At 38.2% G+C, this 23928-nt stretch overlaps 2 protein-coding genes across 8 annotated transcripts in view; both read right to left on the reverse strand.

The window, feature by feature from the left end:
- Positions 1 to 2058: 2058 nt before the first annotated feature.
- On the reverse strand, positions 2059 to 7260 carry sinhcafl (SIN3-HDAC complex associated factor, like). 2 transcript variants are annotated; one of them, XM_023294133.3, is made up of 6 exons: positions 7144 to 7260; positions 5868 to 6031; positions 5630 to 5729; positions 5419 to 5533; positions 4421 to 4574; positions 2059 to 4330 (listed from the first exon to the last, which is right to left on the reverse strand). In XM_023294133.3, exons 2-6 carry the CDS (start codon positions 5993 to 5995, stop codon positions 4147 to 4149), a joined length of 681 nt encoding a protein of 226 aa, XP_023149901.1. In that variant the 5' UTR covers positions 5996 to 6031; positions 7144 to 7260; the 3' UTR covers positions 2059 to 4146. The 2 variants fall into 2 exon arrangements, with proteins under 2 accessions (XP_023149901.1, XP_023149902.1); XM_023294134.3 differs by lacking the exon at positions 7144 to 7260 and having other exon boundaries at positions 4421 to 4571; positions 5868 to 7107.
- A 737-nt stretch (positions 7261 to 7997) lies between these two features.
- Positions 7998 to 23928, reverse strand: part of dennd5a (DENN/MADD domain containing 5A) — a 36879-nt gene continuing 20948 nt past the window's right edge. For 2 of the 6 annotated variants that reach the window (XM_035940915.2, XM_035940914.2), the window contains 19 exons: positions 22371 to 22586; positions 22036 to 22270; positions 20497 to 20586; positions 19117 to 19267; positions 18903 to 18996; positions 18578 to 18682; positions 17905 to 18036; positions 17343 to 17495; positions 17139 to 17226; positions 16964 to 17051; positions 14196 to 14324; positions 13529 to 13650; positions 13283 to 13428; positions 12764 to 12882; positions 12493 to 12674; positions 12185 to 12267; positions 11165 to 11288; positions 10541 to 10709; positions 7998 to 9485 (listed from right to left, as the gene is read on the reverse strand). In XM_035940915.2, coding sequence (XP_035796808.2) covers positions 9302 to 9485; positions 10541 to 10709; positions 11165 to 11288; positions 12185 to 12267; positions 12493 to 12674; positions 12764 to 12882; positions 13283 to 13428; positions 13529 to 13650; positions 14196 to 14324; positions 16964 to 17051; positions 17139 to 17226; positions 17343 to 17495; positions 17905 to 18036; positions 18578 to 18682; positions 18903 to 18996; positions 19117 to 19267; positions 20497 to 20586; positions 22036 to 22270; positions 22371 to 22586 — 2610 coding nt within the window. In that variant the 3' untranslated portion in view covers positions 7998 to 9301. The remainder of the gene's footprint in view (positions 9486 to 10540; positions 10710 to 11164; positions 11289 to 12184; positions 12268 to 12492; positions 12675 to 12763; positions 12883 to 13282; positions 13429 to 13528; positions 13651 to 14195; positions 14325 to 16963; positions 17052 to 17138; positions 17227 to 17342; positions 17496 to 17904; positions 18037 to 18577; positions 18683 to 18902; positions 18997 to 19116; positions 19268 to 20496; positions 20587 to 22035; positions 22271 to 22370; positions 22587 to 23928) is intronic. The other 4 variants (XM_023294128.3, XM_023294130.3, XM_035940917.2 and 1 more) reach the window with 3 other exon arrangements.

Raw genomic sequence — 23928 nt, forward strand, 5'->3', positions numbered from 1 at the left:
CCTCTTACTTAAGGTATATATTTCAAAAGAGTAGTTTAAAATAAGTCTTTAGTTTTACTAGTAGCTTTAGTTTTACTTTAGTAGCAAAAGAAACTTTACATTACATTACATACCAGTTTCTATCCGTTGCCTCTATACGTCCGTTTTAGTAGCTCTAATCAATAAATGGATTTTAACTTCAAAGCAGAGTTAACTATTTGTGAATCTTGTATCATAGGCTACTTGCCCAAAGCTCTGCCTTGAGAAAAACCTTTAGATTTTTTCCATTTCAGTGTAGTTTCATGTACCTGCATGTAACCCTAATTATAGAATAGAATAGAATAGAATAGAATAGAATAGAATAGAATAGAATAGAATAGAATAGAATAGAATAGAACAGAACAAAACTGAAGATTTTTATTGTCAATTTGTCTATGTATCCAGGACATACAGAGGAACCAAAAAGACATTTCTCACACTTTTAAGGACCAAAATACAAAATAAATAAAAAATATAAAAAATATGAACTGGTGGTAGTGCAATAAAGAACAGCTTATTGAGGTGACAGTAGTGCAAATGGTTGTAGAAATCTTTATCTGCAAAAACAGCTGATGTAGAGTCCTTGTGTAAATGGGCGTGTTGCCCTCCAGGGGCAGGAGGCAGAGAGGGGAGATAGTGGGTAGAGTTCAGCATCCTGACAGCCTGGTGGATGAAGCTGTTATTCTGTATAGTACTGCTACTCTCCAGAGAAATAACGGTTCTTAAGTGGCTCTTCAAAGTGCCATCAGCAATTGAAGAGCTCCTTCATTTAGATCAGGGGTGTCAAACTCATTTTAGTTCAGATACAGGCTAATTTCATCTCAAGTGGGCCAGACCAGTAAAATCATAACATAATAACCTAGAAATAATGATAGCGCCAAATATTTACCTTTGTTTTAGTGCATTTAATGAACTCTTTTACCTGAACAGTTTAAAGAAAAATAAGTGCAATTTCAACAATATTATGCCTCAGTTTATCATTTGTGAATTACAACTTACAGATCACAGTGCATCTACAGAGGCACAAAATATTTTGTGGCAGGTATCTATAACTCAACGATATAATATTCGACTTTATGATCAAAACAACTTGTCAAGATGTAGAAAGAATTTTAAATTTATATTCATATCCACGTGTGTGCAGTAATCTAACCTCCTGAACTGACACACTATTATGGAAGAAGGTTCAGTTGTCCCCATGCCTTGTAAATGTAGAAAATTTATACACAAAAAATACATAAAAAGTTGTGTCATATTGCACAATGTTCAATGTCTTTAAATATTTTCACATTAAGTATTCATTTCATTTTCCCTTCTGTTATTTTTACTCTGCAAAGTCATCCTGCAGTCTGGATTGGACCCTCTGGCGGCCCGGTTCTGGCCCGCAGGCTGTATGTTTGACACCCCTGATTTAGAGTATCAGGGTGCGTTAATAAATTTATGTGATTCATTAAGGTATTGGGGTTATTTGTGTTGTGGCAGATAACATGAAAGTAGAGCTGCAACTAATCATTATTTTCATTATTGAATAATATGTCTAGTATTTTCTCAATCATTGGTTAATCTAACCCAATGGAAAAGACCCAGAAATGTTGCAAACTGTTACAAATTACGTTTTTTAAATTTAAAATTAACGAAACAATTACCAAGTCCTGATATCAAAATAGAACCACATTTTGGCTTAAATTCTTTAGAGCTTCATTTATGGTCCCCAAAGGAATCATTTTTTAAAGGTTCTTTGAAGAACTTTACCTCTTGCTAGAAGGTTCTTTGTGGAACTAAAACTGGTTCTTCTACTGGCATCATTATATAATTTAATATAGCTCCACTTCCAGCTTCATTTCTCTGAGTATATACCAGTGCTCTAAACTGGGTCACAAAATGTTATTAAAATCTATAAACCAACTAAGTAGTGACCAACAGAGACATTACAAACTACCACAGCTAAATCTTCAGTATGCATAACCATGTTGATTAAAAGCTGACCTCTTCTTAGCTCTTGTCCACCACCTGCTGGCACAGTCAAATATTACAGGCCGATTTTATTCTCTACTTTTTTATTTATATTACAGAGCTACTTTGTGGCACAGAATACAAAAAAAGCATTAAAAAAAAAACATACATTTCATGTTCAAAGGAAGTGCACAAAATTAAAAACAGACTTTCTGAAAGGCTCTACACCAGTTATCTCAAAATTTCAGTTAAAAAAAAGGTTTTGTAATAAATAAATATAAATTACATAGGAATCATAATGGAAAGGTCAGGTAATTCATTAAGGCACATCTCACATCCCAAATGTACCTCGCAAAAACAATATGGCAACTCCCTAAGGACAAAAAACAAGCTTATTCTTCAGCTAAAAAGGAAGCAGCATTTCTCCTTTAGGTAAGAATCATAAACATGTTCAGCATTTAACTACCCTGCCGTAGAAGCGTTTATATATTAAGCAACTTTACAGAGCATTGCCCGTCAACTCATTTCGCTTGAGATTGGTTACAATAACATAAAAACAACAAAAAACGCAACCGTTGTCACTGCAGTATTAATTTGAGACAGTATGCTCAATGGCAAAAACTGTGCAATCTGAGCATTAGTTTAACATGACATACATGAGAATGATCTTGACAAAAAATGACTTATGATTTGGAAAATGCAACATTATTGCTGAATTAATGGATGCTTTTTACAAGCCAATTTGGTTGAGTAAGGATCCGTCACTTAATACTTTAATAGCAAAAGTGACAGACAGCCCCATAGCACTTATCACATTCAAAATGTCTGCATAGTTTGAACTTTTGACAGCTGTTTCTAACGATGAATAACAGTAATGACAACCACAAATACGTTACTCCTAGAGCACTTTTTTTTCTGGCTAAATTGTAGAGCGACCATAAAACTTCGGTCACGTGTTTCATGTACCTTCGGTTTCGGTCAACAGCGATAAAACAGAGTAGTAATATTGCAGCTCGCTGACGCTGCAATTAAATTTCTACTTTTCCCTGCAGTTTACACATATTTCTGCACAGAGCATAGGCTTCAGCAATCCATGCCTCTAGAGAAATGTGTCTAAGAAAATGAGATGTGAAAATGCAATAAAACTGGCTTAGCATAAAAATACGTTTTCAGCACCTTTCAGACACACAAAAGCAGTTTTTCTTAAAACAGATGTAGTGGTTTTCCATTCCTGTAATTTAAAAAGGTTTGGATGTACCAAGAGCCAAAATACTGTATTTACAAAATCCACTTTAAAAACATTTGCTTTACAACATGCATTATCATTTGATTCTAGACTATACAAAAGAAATGAATGAATCACTTTTGTCATTCCAAAAGGCAGAGGAGACATACTGCATGCATCGGCTAACCATATCTATCCAAGTCAATGTGCACAAACTGCTGAACAAAATTAAAATAGAGTGTTTCAAAATTGTGGCATGCTTAAGCTGTGTACATATCTGAGAAATAATGTGTTCTTACCTAGTTACACATGAAAAGATCATTAAATTCAGAGAGGATGCTTGTACTAATGATCAATGGTGTCAGCGAAAGCCATTTGTGTACTAAAAACAAAATCTAACAGAATCACTCATTTGCACATATGGAGCAAACACTTAGGACAAGACATTGAAGCAACATGTTGAAGAGCCACTCCAACACAGAGAAAGCTGGTATTAGAAATAGCTGGTGTCTTTCATATGCACACTTACAATTTAACAAATTATGTAAAAAAAAATAAAAAAAAAAATAAAATAGAACAGTTCTGATATGTATCAAAAAGTGACAAAAATATTTACAAAAAGCTGATCACTTAGTACAAAATAACCAAAAATAATTCAGAATCAAAAAGGGAGCCTGAACAAAATTTGTCTCCTCATTCTATAAATAACGCTAATGCCCATATTTTTTTTCCTTTGTGCTTTCTATTAAAAAAAAAATTAAAAATTAAAAAATTACTCTATACAAAAGTAAAAAAAAGCAAACAAACCCATATAAAAAAGGAAGATTACATGGACAGGTAACATCTAATTAACTAACTATTAGCGGAAGTGGAAATGAGAGGTCTGCCACTGGAGACAAATCCAGGTGGATGCCATGGATAACCCTTAGAGGGGGATTCAACATAAGCCTTCACCAGGTTTCTTTCATGTCTTCTGGGAGCTGTGGACCAAGTGTGTCCGGCATGTGTGTGGCCACTTGTGTGGACGTCAGTGTCTTCTGTTTTTTGGAACTGCAGCAGGGCTTGAAAAGTCGGGGATCGATAATCACCTCTCCAAACCGACCTTTGTAGACAATTCCACAGCACACCTTTTGCCTGAATAGAGAAAAAAGGTGTTATTCATCACATTAAAAACAGACAAAGAGTTCATTTTGTCTTGTCGTACAGTGGAACACAGTTGCTTGCCTCTTCCAGTAGGAGCGATCCAAGAAAGAGAAGATGGAAGGAGTGGAGCGTCTTCGTTTGGACTCGATGTCTGAACCATCATCTGACTGGTTGCTGTAACTGGGAGACTGGGCTGGGGACACACTGGAGGTTGTGCTGTGGGCGTCTGAGTCTGCTTGGAAAAAAGGAAACAGTTAAACACCATCATAGCATTTAGTAGAAAAACTGCAAAATGACTTTCCAATTGATAGTTATTTGTAAAATGTATGTACCTTCTTTATATTTTTAGGAAAAATATGCATTAAATAATTCTAAGTAGCATGTTGGTAAAAACAATCTAGATTCATACTGGGGCAACAAATACCAAATATATTCATTATCTATTAATCTGCCAGTTCTCAAAAAACCTCTATATCAACCAGCCAAATATGCACATTTTCTCCAGAGCCCAAGAGCAATTAGTCATTTAATTGATTAGTTGTCTGACAGATAATTAACCAGCAGCTATCTGAATAATTGGTGAATTGTTATTCTCAAGCAAAAACTCCCAACACTTGCTGCTTATTTGTTCTCCTACTTATTTTTGGAAGCTAATCTACTTGTTGTGTCGAAATAACAGTCGGAACCCCAAACGCATCAAGTGTACTGCCACACAAGACAAAAAAAAAAAAATCAAATATTCAGATTTTTAAAAACTCAAATGAGTAAATTACATTTTTAATGACTTCTCTACATGTCTCTTGACACCAATGTGCATCCTAAAACACCGCAGTTACACTGCATGCCCTAATCCAAAGAGCCACAAGATGCTGCTACACAATCATTTTTAATGAGGTAGACAGTTTTAGGCTGCAAAGAAAATCATACCAAACTTAAGACTGATGCAGAATGAAATAGCACATATTTGTGTTAGTGAAATAGACATTTTTTTCTTAAGTGTCCCATTCAGTTTACATTTAAATCCATAACAGAAATCCTCAACACATATGTGCTACTAGTTAACATATTAAACAACTTACTTTGTCTCTTTAACTTGTGAAGCTTCCTTAGCTTGCTTTTCTTCTTTCCGTCGCTGTTCTTGATCTTCTTGGGTTTTGTCATCTTAAATCCGGGACCAGCTCGAGCATCCACCACCTGAGTCGGATCAGGCAAAAACATGTCAGGAAATCCATCTAAGTTCTTAAGATAACACAAATATGACGCTCGCTACCATAGGCGGGCATCACTTACATGGTTCCAGTTCTTCTTGGAGCCATGAGGCAGCTTCTTCCACCTTTTCACCAGTAACACACATGCATTGCAAATGTCTCCAACACGATCCTCTGAGAGCCTTAAAAAATGAATTGAACACCATTTAAAATGTTGCTGATAACATCCTGACGCGGAAATCTAATCTGATTCACATGAGCAATAAACATGCAGATTAATGACCATACAAACACACAAGATGAATGAATGAAAGCTTTACCCAAAACACAGTCTGAACGTCTCTTCATAGCGGCTGCTGTCTGTGAAACGTGAACTGGAGGACTTGGTCTTGCAAATGCAACAGCCGTCGTTACTCCGGTAGATCTTTGACTTATGGAAGCCAAACATAGTCTATTTGTTGGTCAGTGTTATGAGGAAAAAAACCTGCAAGGGTAAGAAGCACACGGTCGGTAATTGCCCCAACCCCCGTAAAAAGCACCATGGATGTGTGCAGACAGTTGTGCGCTGTGCTGTTGAAAGGGGGCGGTCCCAACACGCACACACATACAGATACAAGCAAACTGCTCTAAAACCCACAATTACAAAGAAATCTCGCAAGAATCCGGCTTTAAAGTATCTGTGCATTAAATAAACAGTGCACAAGCGGATGAAAAAGACTGATTAAATTAGACTAAAGCGACGTCATTCAAGTATCTTAAGGAATTTAAAGCCAAGTCACATGAACGCCAAAACACCCCAAAAACAGACGACACTTGAAATCACATTCACATTTTAACCGAGCGATACTGGCTGTGTTATCTCAGAAATATAATTCAATGAGCAAGAAAGTTAAGCTGAGCATCTGAAACAGCGTCCTGAACTTTCAAACATTCCGTCCGCTAAACGTGCGGAGATTCACACCGACGTTACACCCACAACACAAGTACCGTTTTACTATTGGCAATTGGCGTGAATGCTCTCTTTCTGAACACTTGTGCACTAACTGGAACTTTCACGAATATACAATGATGAGTACAATTGTTTTTTTCTGTTATAAGACGCTGTTTCGCCGTCTATTTGTTGCGGGGGATAATCCGAAACAAAAAGCGGGCAGCAGCGCTTTCTGAAGTGCAGAAACAAAAAGCTACCGGGCTATTCGTTGAATTACGGGTGAATACTTAACACACATTCATCAGCTAGGCACAATTCGTGCATGTTGTCAAAATTTTAACAAAATACAAAAAGTTGCGATAAAGCCACCCTTCCCTTTAAATTCGAACTTTTGCCCGCTAGAGCGCCAAATATGGCTCATTGTTGTTAGCTGTTAGCATGCTAGCTAGCCGACGCTGCTACCATCACCACGCCACGCTCTCGTTCACTTCCACGTTATCCCATTGTCGGGTCGGTTAAGTCTTTGTACATGCAGCCCGCAGCAACTGGAAACGCACACGTCAGGTTACGATAACACAGCAACACCACCAGTCTCATCACACAGAACAAATTAGTAAAAGCTCATAAATGTAATTTCTGTACAAGAGAAGTAAGAGTGCACTTACTGAACAAAAACTTTGAATCTTCGCCGTGTTCTTTTCACGTACTGCGCATGCTCTTACTACGACTGCACGCATACAGCTGGTCATTAAAATGTATTTGCATAAAAAGCCGGAATGAAAAGGCTGAGCGTAAATGACCATATAAGGAGTGCAGCCGTTGGGTTTGAACCTGGGTCCAACCAATCACAGCGATCCTCTTGGACTCCTCGGAAGATATGAATGATGGGAGGTGTAGTGAACGAGCGGCAAACCGCGGTGATGTCGGCCTGCTTTAAACTCAAAATCCCATAAATCACCGGGCCAACGCCTTTAAAGAAAAACAGCTCTCTGACATGGCGCGAACGAGTTTGTTTACGTTTTTTCAGCTGAGAAAGCACAGTCAGCGGACAATTTAAATCGACAAACAGCTTGTTAAAGCAAACATAATTCGTGACTGTGGTATTTTACAACTGAAATTTTTGTTTTAACTTTAAATATACATCAAAATATTAAAGTTTTATTTCTAAATCTCTTTTTAATGACAATCACTTCAGCAGCATAAGTTGGTCAACAACTATCAAGATTACACGTCTGGCTGCAATTAACTAGTCATTTATATTAACAATTAATCAGCACAATATGATCATAATTTAACTACATTTAATTAATAAACCATTTGCTCTATAAACTTTTGGAAAATATTGCTAAAAACATTTTGCAGAGCCCAATTCACATAATCATGTTTGAAAGCAAAATCAGTAATACAAATATTAATATTCACATTCAGTTGAAACCATTTTTTAAAGCAATCTAAATTTTCTTAGTCAAGGCGACTCACTCAGCAGATAATATAAATCTATTGAGGAACAACTGGTAAGTCCATTTTAATGCATTACAGATGATTTATTCTTAATATATTTTTTTACACTGTACACTGTTGCTCACTTAGTAAACACTACATTACACAGCTATGTCAATAAATGTACAACTGTATTGGAAAACAAAAATATATATCTCCCAAGATGCTCATGTGTGGGTCGTACACAGATGAGTACAACACAGTCATTCCAGACGTTGTTGGCACAGAAAAAAAGTCCATCACATATCAAATCTCTTGATCTGCACGGTAAAGTTCGATGTATATAACGGAGGAGGGGCCCAGTAATATTTTGATTTTCTCTTGTGGATATTGCATAGCAAGAAATCATGATGACAAAATCGGGGGGGAGGGGCAGTCCTTTTTGTTTCCAAGATGAGAAGCAGGAGATTATCCTTCATCACAAGGGGTCTATTCAGATCATTATACAGTTCTTGTTCAGAGAAGAGGGCAGATGTAGTATGAGGGCTGTAACGATGGTAGGGGAAAGGGCTAGTTGGAGGTATTTACATGAAGGCTGTCCTTGTGATCCACTTTGCACAGAAAGCTGGGTCAAGCATCTCTTGGTGCACTTGTGTCTGGAACACAAGACTTGGGGTATTTTCCAACTGAATATACTGTCCATCACTGGATATAGGCTTAAGCCACACAGTCTTATTATCATGCAAAAAGGATCATTTTCTCTGCTAAAGGTATTCCATGTGAAAGATTTGCATACTTTTACTTTTTTAGGGAAAGGCCCAAATGTAACAGCCTTTTTAGTCCTATGTGGGTGAATCATCTTCCATTCTACAAACCTCCCTGCCATACACATACTTATAAAGCATACTTCTACATCATTTGCTTTAAGCTCTGCGTTATGACATTGAATTCGGAGTTGACACCAGAGCAAGCAACTTGACCGATTTAACAAAATAATACTGTTTTTCTCTGAAAATATATTAACAGTTTTGATCATCGTTTTCCCTTAAATAAAGCCATTGTCAGCAGTTCACGATAACAATGAAAATATTTAGCTTTCAGTAAAACATTATAGCACAAGGAGGTCATCGTCAATAATGTGAAAATCATGGTTCATAATAGAAAACATATTTTTAACATCTAATGGCAACATCATTGAGGATAAAAATAACAACATATCTTGAAAGGCTCATTGCACTTAATATATGGCAAATGTAACAGTAGCTTTAATATAAGCCAGAAAGTGTCCTTTATTCAAGTCTGTTCCTGCATATAAAAGGTTGTTATTCTTTTTAGTGGTCCCTAGAGGTCTTCCTGGTCAAGTATAACTGGTGGTAAGTTGGTTTAGATACCAACACCTTTGACGAGCGAAGCCTCCAGGGTGATGTTGAATTCCTGCAGAGTCTGTAGTACTCTGATCAGAGAGTTTACCAACGAGCGGTCCTTAATCAGTGCAGTGTCCTCGTACATCTGAGCAGTGATTGGACAGTCTGCGAGCAGAGCGATCCAGTGATGCAGCAAATGGTCCCTGAGAGAAAAAGACACAGAGCTTAACACTACAGCTAATCACGTTACAATTATGAAAAAAAAAAAACTTAAAACAGGCAATGTAAAAGAAAACATCAGACTGTAGTTATTTTCATCATCAATTAATGTGTTTCCTTTAATTACATTATTGTTTTGTCAAAATGTGGTATCTCTGAATAACTTTCCTGATCAACAGTGAAAAACCCAGACGCATCCAACTGATAAGACAAAGAAAAGCAAGAAATCCTCACATTCAAGATGGTGCAACGACTCCGTTTTACAGCGTAAACATTCAAATTGTCAAGGTAATTAATTTTCTTTGATTAAATAATTGTGTCAATACTACTATCCTGTGCAGAGAAGTCATTAGTAGAAAAAAAACCCAGAGTGAAGATCTGTATAAGAGGCACGTACACTCTTAAACAGGAAGGACTAAATGTAAAATACCACATCACATATCTAAATCTGGACAATCAGCTTTTTAAATAAAGGACTGTGAGCTTTATATATAATGCAAATATATACACACAGTCTTTCACAACAACAGAAAAGGACTGCCTCAAAGCATACCAGCGTTGTAGCTATTGTTAGTTAATTGTAATTAATTTTTTGTGCATCACAATTAATGTATTTTATTATTTCATTGTGCTGCCAAGTTTGTGGTCTTATGAGAATGAAAGGTGTACATTTAATGGTACTTTGTGTGTAAAAGCCCAACTAGAGACAAGAGTTGAAAATTAGCAATAGTTATATGCTCTCTATGAAGCACATCAGTTTGTTCTGTATTAGGACTGTGACAAAGAGCATAATTTCTATTAAATAAAACAAATTCAACCTATAAAAAATCCAGTAAAATGTACTTCTAGACTTCTCAAAGAAGGGACTATTTTCAGTATTACAAATTATGAATTTCATTTTTTCTTGGTCAGGATGCAGATCAGGAATAGAGCAGTGGATCCACAGCTGTGTAATAAACTCATTTCTCATCTGCAACAATGGTAATAATGTTTATTGCATCTAAATGTGCCACAGAGGGAAAGAGCGCTGCCTGCCCACCTTGCGCCAAGACAGACGAGCATCTGGAATTTCCCATCCTTTCCAATGTTTCTTGATGTGTTGTTGATGGCGCGCATGAAGCGGCAGAAGTGGCGCACTCTGGTTTGCCAGTTTTCATCTGGAGTCGCCTCCCGCTGCTCGGCACTTTCAAAGTACACTTGTGCCTTCTCTGTTTACAAGAAAATTAATAGACAAATTAGTTAATAATTCATCACACAGTAATATGAAGGAATACCTCATCAGTTTCATGCAGAAAGGTAACTGCAAAATATTTGCCTTTCTTGACAAAAATATCTTCGTCCAAGTCCTACTTATATGTTGTTTCTGAAGCTTTTCATCTCAATCTCATGTTACTCAACTGATATTGCTCGGCTGGCATCGATAAGGATGAGTTGTTTAAGGTGATTTTTTGTGTCATTGTCTTCTTCTCTTATAGTAGAGCACTTTCAGTATCGTATAAATGATTTGAACATGAACCAGATTGTGCGGCCAAAGAAGGTCTTAATGAATGATCTCCTACTTTTTAAAACTATGAAAACATGGAACCATTAGGAGTCCGCTGACAAACTTTTTACTGTGTACACTTCAGGTCTAGAGCTGGTTTGATACGGCTGAAGTCCTTACCCAAGAAGTCCCAGATGAAGACATTCTTAAAGAGTCGGGGTGATTTGAAACCGTGCTGGAAAACTTGCTCCAGAGCCCAGACGAGGCCGTACTCCCCACAGAGGAGAAGTGTCAGACTGCCTCTCTGTGGAGAGAAAAAAATCATATGGATGTGGTTGGAGGTGATTCAAGGTAACTTAAGGTTGTTTTTGTTTTCTTACAAATGAGTACTTTTCTTCATCCATTATACTATTGAAACCAGCAGCCAAATATCTTGTCTAAAAAGAGGTCTGAATGTGCACACAGCTTTATCACAGGTGACTTTAAAATTCATATTTAAATCAAACTTTCAATTAATGCATCATTATGAGGAGATGGACCTGCAATCAAATATGTGATGAATGATGCAAGTGTGTTAATTTAATTTAGTTAAGGTGAGAGGCTTGTGTTCAGGCCATCATGTCAGTGTGACCTGACAGAAATACTATCCATGACTGTATACATACATTATAAACATAGAAACAGGCACAACAACACAACAAAATACATTCAATTTTAAAGACTTTTTTTTTAGGAGTCCCCCTTCATTGTTCTTGTCTGTCTGTGAAGGAGGTGGAGCAAAAGTGAGGGGGATTTCCCTGCAAATGCCTTTGTACTTTTTAATGAATGACTCTTTAAGCCTATAATAAACAGTTTAGTGACAATGCGCTTTAAAAACCTTCAACAGACATCTCCTTTGAATTGCGGTTATCACTGCACCTGCCTTACTATGTAATAATTATCAGTGTTGATGATTAATGTTGTCCATCTAGAACAGGAAAAATAACAGGTATCACTCTAAGCCTGTGAGATGATCAGGAATAAGGTCAGTTTCCAAACACCAGCATAAATTCTTATCTGCTAGGTTTGAATTGCTATATACCACATAGCCTGCAGTTACTGAGGAGGCTCTGAGGCCACCAGAGCAGACAGCTGTTTCTTTTCATTTGCAATGAATAATAGAACTACATGTTTGGGCCTGTCTAGACTGCCGTCTCCCACCTCCTTCTCCGGCTTGTGGAAGTGCTTCACAATCCCGTTGATGGCCTCTCCCACTCCCTCCTGGATCTGACCTGTGTTTAACTCTGGATGAGGGAAAAACCAGGGCAAACAAAGATGCTGTGAGACAATGCAGGCAGACACAGGGAGACAAAACTCTCATCCATGTTTTATCTATTTGTCATTGTGTTTTATCATTCATGCATTTGATTTTTTTTGTAAACAAATGTAAGTATTAAGATGAATGTGTGTGGAAGATACTTAACAGTTGACTACAGGCTGACTTATGGTTATGCAGCTGAGTAACTCACTTGGTTTGCTGTTTGGCGAGATGGTAACAAATCTCCTCATCATCCCTGGAGACTGCTGCATTGGCGGCGTGCGACACATCCTTTCATCATTCTCTGTGCTGGGGGTCATCAGTTCTCCCACCAGGATCCTCTCCAGACTGCCATCATCTACTCCCTTCCCCAACCACCGGCCACATGGAAACCTATTTGACAATTTCACAATTTGTTCATCTTTTCACAACCATCTGGTCAAAACAATACTCTGTAAATTTCCCTCATGAGGTATACTTACTTGTACGTGTGCCCTGTGATCTCATTGCGGACCATAACACACTCAACAAGCCACTTAGCGTAGAGCCCCGTGTTATCATGACCCATCTGCACTGTGGTGAGTTTGCCCAGGTTCTGGCACTGAGAGAAAGGAAACCACATTGATGTCAAACACCCAAACCACAAATTACAGTCAAAACAACACACTAGGTTGTAGAGATACAGGACGATTGTGGCTTGTTACAATTTTTTTGTGCAGATTAGGTCATCATTTCTACCTAGAATTTGTTGAGGGAAAAGACATCAAACATGACAAGGAACAGAAGTGATGAGGGAAACCACTGCAGAAACAATGATGACCAGTAAAACTACTACTAACATTTTAAGTTGGTTTGTTAACCTCCAATCTGATGTATAAACCACTCATGTTTGTTGCCTTTCGCTGTATTCCCAGACCAACATAAATGAAGACGAAACTACAAAATCGAGACCCAAGTTCTTATACAGTGAAATTGTTCTTCATGTGAGACTCAACACGAACCTCAAAAGTGATCTCCAGAGTATTCCTGGGGACCTGCAGGACTCCAGTCTCTGCCAGCTCACCAGAAACACACACCCAAGGGTTGGCTGTGAACATGGACCCGCCGAGCTTCTTACTGGAAACAACCACTACATGGTAAGGGATCACTGGGAGAGAGAGAGGGATAACAGAAATGTTACGCGGTGAATTCAAATCAATAAAAAATCTGCTAGTTCATGGGAGTTTTAATACCAAAATAGGACTCACTGATGGTTGTGAAGACGTTGGTGAAACAGAAGTAATCGACAGCATTAAAAGACAGGAGGTGGTAAAGAAACTGCTCCTTCTCATCATCACATCGCAGGAAGGCGTAGCGCTTGTACAGTTTTCTGAAGGGAAATAAAAGATTGTCAAAAAAATTAATTTTTATACTCGCAAAGATTAAACAATTTCTGTTATCTTTAAAATTACCCAACAGATAAACACTCCTGAACTGTATAAGGAGCATAACAAATGGATAAAAAAGTATATTTTGTTCATTATCAGGTAGAAGAAATGACACTGTAAGGTCACAGTGGCAGACAGAAATCCCCCTGACCCAGTTCACCACTCTGATATTAATTATGAACAAGGCTGTGCATTATTTATGTAGCGGTGGGCTACAGTATGATGCTGTGCAATTTGAAAAGAGTTAATGTATTATAAATGGCTAGATCACACAGCGTCTTCATTACATATGAGACAGACATTCCTCCACGAGCATAGAAAGAAGGTCAAGACAAGAACAAATCAGAGGTAGCACAAGATGCTCAGTGATCTTTAAAATGTCACAGCACAGCATGACTTACTCACTGGTGATGCTCTCTGCCTGATAAATACTCAAATTGCAATAGACAGAAGTGTATGAACTTCGTCAGTGTGTTGTTTTGCTCACTTTGTCAGCTCGTGGTCTGAAAGTAGCTGCTTCAGGTGTCTGGAGAGCAGCTTCTTCTCCATAGAGAGGCGGACCCAGGCTCTGGCCTTGCCCACATCTGTCTTGATTTCACTTATATTCTGGATGTGTCTGCAAATAAAAGTTTAGGGATCAGTAGGGGAGAGGCACTGATGCATCATCACACAATGAAAAATCATGACAATTGTATGCAGGGATGAACAATAATTAAAAGCAGCATTATTACAGGAGTCATTGATATTTGGCATTAATATACCTTTAATTTATTGTCCGTCTGTGGAACCATCATGGTGATAGGAAATAGATTTATAAAGATTTATACGCAAGTCTGTTATCTAAATGTGAGCTGTCTAAACATAACAGTTTGGATAATAAATAAATCTGCCGTTTTGGATGGATTTAAAATTAGTTATGTCCTTAAAATGTTAAAATCTTTTAATATAAGCTCATCAAATGGCAGCTTCAAAAAGCTTGTTTTGTCCATATAGTAGTGAAAAATCTAAACAGTATTTAACTTCCAAGGATGTTAAGCAAAGAAAGCCGCAAAAAAACAGAAAATCCTTTCATTTGTAGATTTTAAACCTGATTTAAAAAAAAAAAAAAAAAACACAACCTAAAATATTCAGCAATCCGCAAAATTGTTGGCAATTGACGAATTTGCAATCTATGTAAAACGACTAATTAAATGGGTGACTAATTATTTAAGCACTACCACTACAAATGTCTGTCACTGTTGTGGCTACAGAGAAGTCTCAGTTTTCCCTGTGTGGTGTTTTCACCACAGTGGAGTCGATCCCGTGTCACCGCTCCGAGCCACTATCATGTCTCTGATGTCCAGACACATTCCCTTCCACTCCACCTGTGCCATACGCTCTTCACGTCTCCTTCTCCACCTTCCATCCCCCTCCCTGTCTCCGCTCTCGGCGCTCACTCACACTAAGTAACCCAGTTTTTTCTTCTCGTTATCTCCATGGCAACAGTGGAAAACAACTACTAGGAATATGTGTGCTGTTATTGATACCTTTCTTAAATTGAAAAAAAACAAAACAGTGCAACACAGATATGAATTGTTGGCATCATATCTGATAAGATTTAAAATCTGAATATTAACACACTTACTGCCTGTTAAGACTATACAATCAATTATTAAAATTCATTATGGGATGCTGATGGTTGCTTCTGTGACAGGGTGTGTTTACAGACGTTTATGCGAGTGTGGAGGAGGGTCTATCTATAAGGAGAGCTGTGTGTTTGTGGCCTATGTTGACCCTCCTCCTCTCCGCTCAGTCAGACTGGCGGGGGGTCTGGTAATTAGGCTGGAAGTAACACGCTGTAACACAGACTCACTCTGCGTCTTCCACGCAACACAAGACCCGACTCCTCACTCCTGGCTGGTTACAGTAGATAACATGATCAGAGTGATGGCTGCCATCACAAATACACATACGTGTGCTGAAGCATGCAGGTGCGCCTCAGGAGTTGTCAGTGTCACTGAAAGGCTCAGTGTTTTTACGAGTATAAAATATACTGGAGTACAACATTTTGAGCAAATTGGGGCAGGAAGCTGGCCTAAGGGTCTGAGATGGTGGTCACATAATTGGAGTGACTTTTGCTGCATGTAGCTTCCTCCCTCATACCCCTCATTTGCAGTCGCATGTCTCTCTGTCCACTATGTAATGAAGGTGAAAGTACTGACAAATACTTCAAAAAGGGGTCAGAGCTTCTACTGTAGCAACACTATGACTGTGGACTAAGCTGACCAAAAATCTCAGACTCTCAAAATCTATATTTTCTTCAAAACAGTTCTTTAAAAGTGGCCATATAATCCTGTTTTATGTGTCTGTGCATAAATCAACGTGCAATATATTTCTGTGAAATGCATGTGTACATATATATTTTATTTTGTTCCTTATCTGACCATACTTTACTACCCTATGCTTGGCTGTTGTAAAGCACTTTGTAATTTCTGGATTTGATAATTGCTTCTAAACATACTTTATTACATAACTATAAAATTTCATACTATGTTTAACAGTGGTTTGCTTGAATGTTTAATGCAGTGGACCAACAAACATACAAGTACACATTTTTTTTAATGACTATTCAGCCATAATAAGAAAAGCTGTATAGATAAGCCTGTGATTTAACATTTTAAATCTGTATTACTGTGTAAAATGATTATGTTTCTAGAATCCTAGTCTGCAATTTGTGCTACTAACATTGGTGTTGGGATGGTATCAGTGTTTCAGGTGCTGAGATGTTGCATTATTGAAGCTATAAAAACTTTTTCACAGCAAACTTTTGTGAAAATTGTGGCGCTTCGCTTTTATCTAGTATTACTGACAAAGTTACAAATGTTACATCAAACATAAGACAAACATGGAGGCACAAACCCCCAAATTTTACAGCATATGGTTGTTGTTGAACTGTGTTCCCTCTACCTGTAGAGGCACTAGTTTAAGAATGTCCATTGGAAACTTAAATTGTTACTCATTTTGCCCCTGTGACAAACCTGTGAGCCCCCCATGGATACAAAGACTCAGTGTAAACAGTCACTAATCATATGAACGTCTCACTTTAAATAGGGTTTGTTTGATGGTCTACCACAGGGGGGCAGTATCAGTCTAAAATACATTTGTCTGATGGTGACTACAGCTGATAGATTTGTACAACTTTGGGTACATTGAATGAAATGAATTATTCCTCCTTTATTCCTTCACCAACATGCACATTGCTGCAGTCTTTCTCACCTCATGTCCTGGATCAGGGAGACTTTCAGAGGCGGCATGGCGGATACACCCCCGTCAGATTTACGTCTCTCAGTGTCATGAATGAAACCTGGCATGAAATACAGGATATGTAATTATAACAAAAATCACCAGTTTGTTAAATGATTTCATCAGATGAGAGGATTTTAGCGTTTACCTGGCGGTCCCAAACCACCCGGGGTTGCATTCGTCTTCTCTTTGCTGTCCTGGTAGTGCAGCAGGTGGGACCACAAGGCAGATTTACCCTTCAGGACAAAACACACCATAGTGTCATTATTTGCACCGAGAGGACTGTAAGTCACCCAGTTGTTGGGAATCAATCAGTTCGCAAGGTGACAGCAGTCATTTGTTTTTTCCTGACCTGTTTAACCTGCAGCCCGTGACTCCAGATCCTCTCCAGCAGGTCACAGAGGCTCGCAATCAGGGTGTTCTCCTCGACACCGGTGATGCTGACCTCTCCGTGACCCAGCTCCACTGCCTCCCGACCCATCTTCTCCACCAGCATACGCTTGGTCTGCAGAGAAACCAAAGAAATGAACAGGCATGCATACTTATACAAAGAAAGTGAACTAACATTGCAGGAGAAATATTTTGTGCTGTTTGCTTTCTTCAGACTAGCCAATTTGTAAGATAGATTTTTGTGCATCAAAATAAAGAACTATTGTTATTTCTAATTTTCAAACATTTGTGCTTTTGAAAATACTTTTTTAAAAAGCGTAACTGTGATAGAAAACTAAAAGCAGACACATGAAAGTTGGTCGTCATTCCACACTACTCACTCTGAATAAAACCAGCTCCATTTTAACATTTTGATAGATGTTTATAAATTGTGATGACCGTTAATCAGATAAAATTATGTGGCACAGCAGGGATGGCAACAATCACAGCAACATTAATCAAATAGAGCACAGTCATACACAAACCTTGTTCCTGCACTCCTTCAGCAGTCCTTCAACAAACTTCCAGTTAGTCTGAGCGATGACAGAAGGTGACAGGTTGGACAGTTTAGGCTGTCGGATGGTTGTGCCCAAGTTTCTGGCTTCCTGGATGTATTTCTGATAAAAGACAGAGAGGATTCAATCAGAAAATACAAGAAATGTTCTGTCAGATAAATCAACTAGTAAAGGCTGCTACATGTCACTTTGTGATATAAATTTGTCTAACTACAGCTCCCTTTAGGGTTGAGATAGAGGGAATACCAGAGCAACGATGAGTCACAGTTTGTTGTTTGTTCTACAGTAAAAAATAATGAACATAATTTCCCAATCAATCATTTGAATGGTTGTCAATCTAGCAATTCACAAGTTGAAAGAATAGATTTTTACACATATGACCTGTAATAACTACAATCTAAAAACTAGTAAACAGAAGTGAAAGGAGCAATAACAGTGTTCATCAAACTAAACCTAAATCTATTAGGGTATTAATGGGAGAAATCGGTTCCACCTTTCCTAATCCCAAACATGACACAGCCTAGAAAATGTCATGTACAATATTTTCATATAAAGCTCAGTTGCAAGAAGTTTAGGAAGCAGAGGGGAGGTAAAGACCACATCTGTTGATAGGACATGGGGTCTGTGGACAACCAACACATACCACGTCCACAGTCACCGACTTTAGACAGGGCTTGAAGGACTGCGAGAGCCAGTAGTAGTCAAGAAACAGCAGGAGCTGCAGCTCCGGAAACAAACACTCTACATGCTGAGAGTGTGGGAGCGTGAGTGCAAGAGAGAAACAGAGAAAAAAAAAGACAGTGACGACATGCGTGAGAGGGGGTGGGAGAACAGACAAGATGGTGAGAGTGAAGTCAAAATAAAGCAAACACAGAACAGGTCATGCAAAATGAACACAGACAACAAAGCTCAGGCTGTCAGTCTGTATGAATGAGCTGAGAAAAGAAAACAGCGTGGCGACCTCTCACCTCTCTCTGGTCGTTATCTAAATAAAGGTGCTCGGCGTGCTGCTTCTGTCGATCCCTCCTCCTCCACTGGGCAGGAGCACTCCTCTTGGCATATCTGTAGCACAAAACAGCACACCTTCGATCAGCTTTGTGGAGCTAAAGTATAGATAAAATATTGGCGATAAAGGTTCATTTATCTTAAATATAGACTACATAATGTGAAATATTAAAATACTTGTTGCTGGTGGGCCCAGTGGAGAGCACATCAGACTGCAGTCGAGGGAAGAAGCCCTGCTCATAGCGGCCCTGACCGATCTTCATGTCCAGCAGGTGGGGGTGCAGCGCGGTGTGGTCGATCTTTGAAATTCTCATTTCAATGGCCTTTTCTGTTTAGGAGATGTAGAGGTGGAAAATGTGCATTAGTCAGCAGTGAGATTACAGAATGTATTCATCCTTTCATTCATTTCGTTGATTTTCTGAAATCACAGTGCTTTCATTGCCAAGATGGGTGATTGAGTGTTCTTGGCATAACAACGTGTTGTTGGATTTGGGCAAAATCAAAATATTACAAGATCATCTTTTTATGAATTTTGTATTTATTCCAGTGACTACTCCAACAGCAAATCATTGAGGAGTGGTAGAGGAAAAAAAGTATGAAATGGTTATCAGTAAGAAATTCTACAAGGTGAATATCTTCTTCTCGTTAATCTCCCCAATGTCCTTACCATTTATACAAATGAAGTATCAAGTGAGGGCTATCCTGACATCCCTTCATCAAAAAAAAAGTAATTTTCTTTTTTTTTTAATATCTTCTCATCCATCATCTTAGAATCTCATATCTTCTGTAGCAGCTCTGTGCTGAGAAATCAGGATAACCATGACTAAGCACCTTTAATTTCAGATATAGTAACTGGTTGACACCAGAAGAAAGACATGTTAAAACTGAGAAGAAAAAAAATTCCTCCCACCCACAGAATCAGAAGAAGTGACAGAGAAAAGGCTCAGAATAGATGTTCTTTTCATTCAAAGGAAACCAGCCCAGAGTCATAAGAATGCAGCTTTAGACAGCGATTTTCTGATGCCTGATCGACAACACACCCACACACGGGCTGTGTTGACTAAAGCACCCATGAGTTTAGAGTAATAAAATCAACTTTAATAAGGACACTTCCGAAAGTCAGCGAACGGGCACAAGGCAGACAAGGTGAGAGATACAGAAAATGTAGAAATGCAGCATTAAAAATGATGGAAAAGTACAGACTTCAGACAGAATTCATCGCCACCCATTCACCTGCATGCTGCAAGTTCACCTGGAGATCAATGATAAAGCTTGGAATTGTTAAACAGATCATGTTCACCAACGCTGGTAAAGGCTGTCATGTCTGCAACGCACAGAGGCTCTCACAGAGGAGTCCTAAATTTCAGCAAAATGTGAGAAATATACATTTAGCACTTTTTTGTTTACTGCATAGAACACTATTACAGTGAGTTATTATGTGCACAAGGTCCAATGAGCCATTTCCATCCTCTGTGAGTGTGCCTCACGAAGTGCATTGCACACTCATTCAAAGAGCTGCCACCCAGGGATGTTCGAGCTAATGAGAACAAATATTACGAGTCTCAGTCTTGTCATTCTTCTGCCCAATAGCACGAGGTCCAGGAGCGACAAAATCAGTTTTTTCATATCGCTTTTTTAACAGCTTATCTGAAAACAAGACAGCAATTACAAGTCAGAGTAAAACTTCATGTCTGTCAGCAGTTCTCCCCTTCATATTAATTCATGACCACACTCATTGAAACTTCAAATTAAATGAGTTTTACAGGACTTTTAAGGTCTTTCTATAATTACATTCACAAAACTTTAAATTGAAAATTATTTGGCTTTTACACAGGGTCAGAACTAAACATTACAGAGGTCTATGTTTTATTGTTGAAAGGATACTGTGGTGAAGATATTCATTTTCAAAGTATAACCTTTGCCTTCATTAGGGAAAACCAATCACAGTACAAGAGGTTTTTATCCAAAGACACAGACAAGTCAAGATAGCTGTGTGCCAGCTCAGTGCAATGTTGGAGAGTTTTGAGAGCAATCCAATTATGTTCAAGAGCTCTCAAAATCCCATTTTTATTTTTTCTGAAATCCTCAAAGCTTTCAAGGATTTTCTTTTTCTGTTCCATTCTATTTTATGTATCCTTTTCCTTCACACTTACAAACAAAACTAAAAACCTAACCTCCCTCCCACATATATACAAAAGGAAAAACAAAAAATGTTATCAGCTTGTTCCTTTAGTAAGACTTGTAGTGAAAAGTTTAAAGGATGACAATTCTTACGTCCCACAATGGGAAACGGATAGAAAGGGCAACTGAATTTTCCCTTTAATATAAATTAAGAATGGCTTTAAACAATTTCTTTGTATAAACACTTTGTGGAGCCCGTTAATTCAATAGCTCCTCAAAATTAATAAAGAAAGTCAGAATAGGTGTCTTCCAGTAGAATAAAATCACACATAAGGGAAGAAACATATACTCTCACATTTAGAATCTTTCAAATAATATGCCTCTGCTTTTGAGAGGTGAAGCGCAGGAGACGGGACACCAAAAATGGCCAGCAGGGGGCATGATTGAGCTGGTTAGCCAAAGTAGGTGCAAGTTCATGAACGATTTTTAAGCCTGAATTCTTTTATTTTGATGCAAGACCATGACACATGGAGATGAGTGGCTGGACTAGATTTTAACATATTGCATGAGAAGCTAACCACAGGAAACAATTCTACGACTTTTTTGTTTCATCTAGTAGCTACAATTAAGGATTTTATACTGCAATTGCGGATACAAATGGAAGATGTATGCACTGTCTGATGACTATCTGAAATACTGACCTTTAGCTCAGTTTCCTAGCTGACTTAAAAGCCTTAAAATAGAATTTTGTTGTGCAAGCTTAATAGTATTTTTAATCTTGGTATACCCCAATACAAATTATGGCTGTAAATAACAACAACTGTTCCAATTCAATCTATAAAGTCACAAGGATTACTTAGAGGTACAGAAAACATAACCACAATAGACTACAAACTACAACAGAAATCAGCAAATGACTTGATGTCCAGTTACTACACCATTCAAGGATTTTCAGGACTGATCTTTTTTCCTTACCTGCTTCTTCAATGTTGGTGCATTTCTGGTACATGGAGGTACGCAGCGTGGGTGTGCGAACATTCAGCATGCGAATCTTATCCACACGCGAGTCAAACACCCTCAGTGTGTGCTCCTTCTCCTCATCGTCATGACAGAGGATCTTACTGTCAATGAAGGAGGCAAACATCTGGGTCTCCAGGAAACGTGAGAGGAAAGGCAGGTAGGGTTCTGGTTGGTCGGACAGGAAGGAGGCCTGCACAAAATTTGAAAGGGGAAATTTAGTGCCATTTATTAAACAAAATAAAAGTCAACCATATACGGTGCTAACAACAAGCTATCTACAGTCACTTTACCTTGTCGAAGTTCTGCATCTGGTCTCGATTGGTGAACCAGGACTCTTTGTCCTGGCTTGGCTGGATGACAAACACCTCATAGTCTGCGAACATCTGGGTGAAGCGGTTGGCGAAGACCTCGCGCACCTGGATGTTGAGCTGGTGCATCTTCAGCTCCTCCTCGTCACACTGAGCCCGAGCATCCTTGTAACTGCTGGCATCCTCTCTCACCTCCAGCTGATGTGCACAAACATTCATTACCACACTTTGTAATTACAGATTTTGATGAATTATAACGCACAATAAAGAAAGGCTTGAAAAAAGGGAAAAGCATGTGAGAAAGAAAACCGAACCGTTTTTTTCCCCTCCAACCTTATCTGTCTGTTATCGAGGCTGCTGATTAAGCAGCCGGGTTATGGGAAAGGAAGTCAAGGATGTGTGTTTTGATTTATACCCTAAATCAAAATGAAACAGAAATTCTTTTTTTAGCATGTCAGCAGGTCATCTGGACAGATGACAGGAGGTTAAAATAACACAGAGAAGGCTGTCCACTACGTCTACGCATAACAAATGTTGCAGTTCACTGACATGGCCCAGGAATCTATTTAATCACTGCCTTGTTTCTTTAATTGAAACTCAGCAGGGAGTTCAGATAAGACTAATTATAAGTAAGGTCTGACCTTGTAGCAGGAAAACTATACACAGATGACGCACTAATCCATTCATAGAAAGCTAATGCTGGCTATAAGTGCATAAGCTGATTAGACTGTACATTTAGAAACTTTCTCCGAGTACCAGTTCATTCATCATTCAATCGGCCTTTGGAGGGTGTACTTCATCACATTATTTACGAGTATTTGTAAAATTCTCAAACCAAATGGAAATGAGACGCTACAGACGTCAACTAAATCTGTCTCTAAATGGTTTCTGTCATCTAGCTGTAAGATATCGACCAGCAGCTCTTCAAAGGCTACCAGAGCCGATGAGTTGAAGTGATGAAGTCACCTATCTGAAGGAGAAAACCTGTTTAAGACAACATGCCACTGTGAGTGACACTGTAGAAGCTTCCTGCTCCATTAACTTGATGAGAGAACAGTTAAAGAGGAATCTCTCCTCTAAAACCGTATTTAAATAATATATAAGTATAAATTACAGTTATTATTCAAATATAATGAAAAAACTAAACACCCAAGCACGAAATAACAGTTTTGAAAATTTAAACCACAATTTTTATGAAAAATACACACTGAAAACATCAGTTTCTCCTTTCCTGTTTTGACAGAACATTAGTCAGTTCAGTATTAAAATGGGGCTCCCCCTTTGTTTTCTGGCCTTTACTGCAGTAATGCAGATGATAACTTAGAATACAATAAAAGTTTGCACTTTTTCAGTTCATTAATATTGATTACTGTCCTCTTTCTAAATATACCTTTGCTCCTCTCAACACCTTTATTCACTACATCATTTAAAAATTGGCAAAATATAAAGAAGACATCAATTCCAAATGAAAATGTTTTTGTATTAACAAACCCACATTTAAAAATTGAAATAACACTGAGTTTGAGGCATAATAATGTTT

This window comes from Amphiprion ocellaris, chromosome 1, assembly GCF_022539595.1.
Source record: "Amphiprion ocellaris isolate individual 3 ecotype Okinawa chromosome 1, ASM2253959v1, whole genome shotgun sequence".
Lineage (NCBI taxonomy): Eukaryota > Metazoa > Chordata > Actinopteri > Pomacentridae > Amphiprion > Amphiprion ocellaris.

Coding starts and splice junctions, on each gene's coding strand:
- sinhcafl (XM_023294133.3), bottom strand. CDS start 5,995: ATGTTTGGCTTCCATAAGTCAAAGATCTACCGGAGTAACGACGGCTGT. Junction 5,730..5,867: donor ACGTTCAGACTGTGTTTTGG/GTAAAGCTTTCA, acceptor TCATTTTTTAAG/GCTCTCAGAGGATCGTGTTG. Junction 4,575..5,418: donor TCACAAGTTAAAGAGACAAA/GTAAGTTGTTTA, acceptor CTTTTTTCCAAG/CAGACTCAGACGCCCACAGC.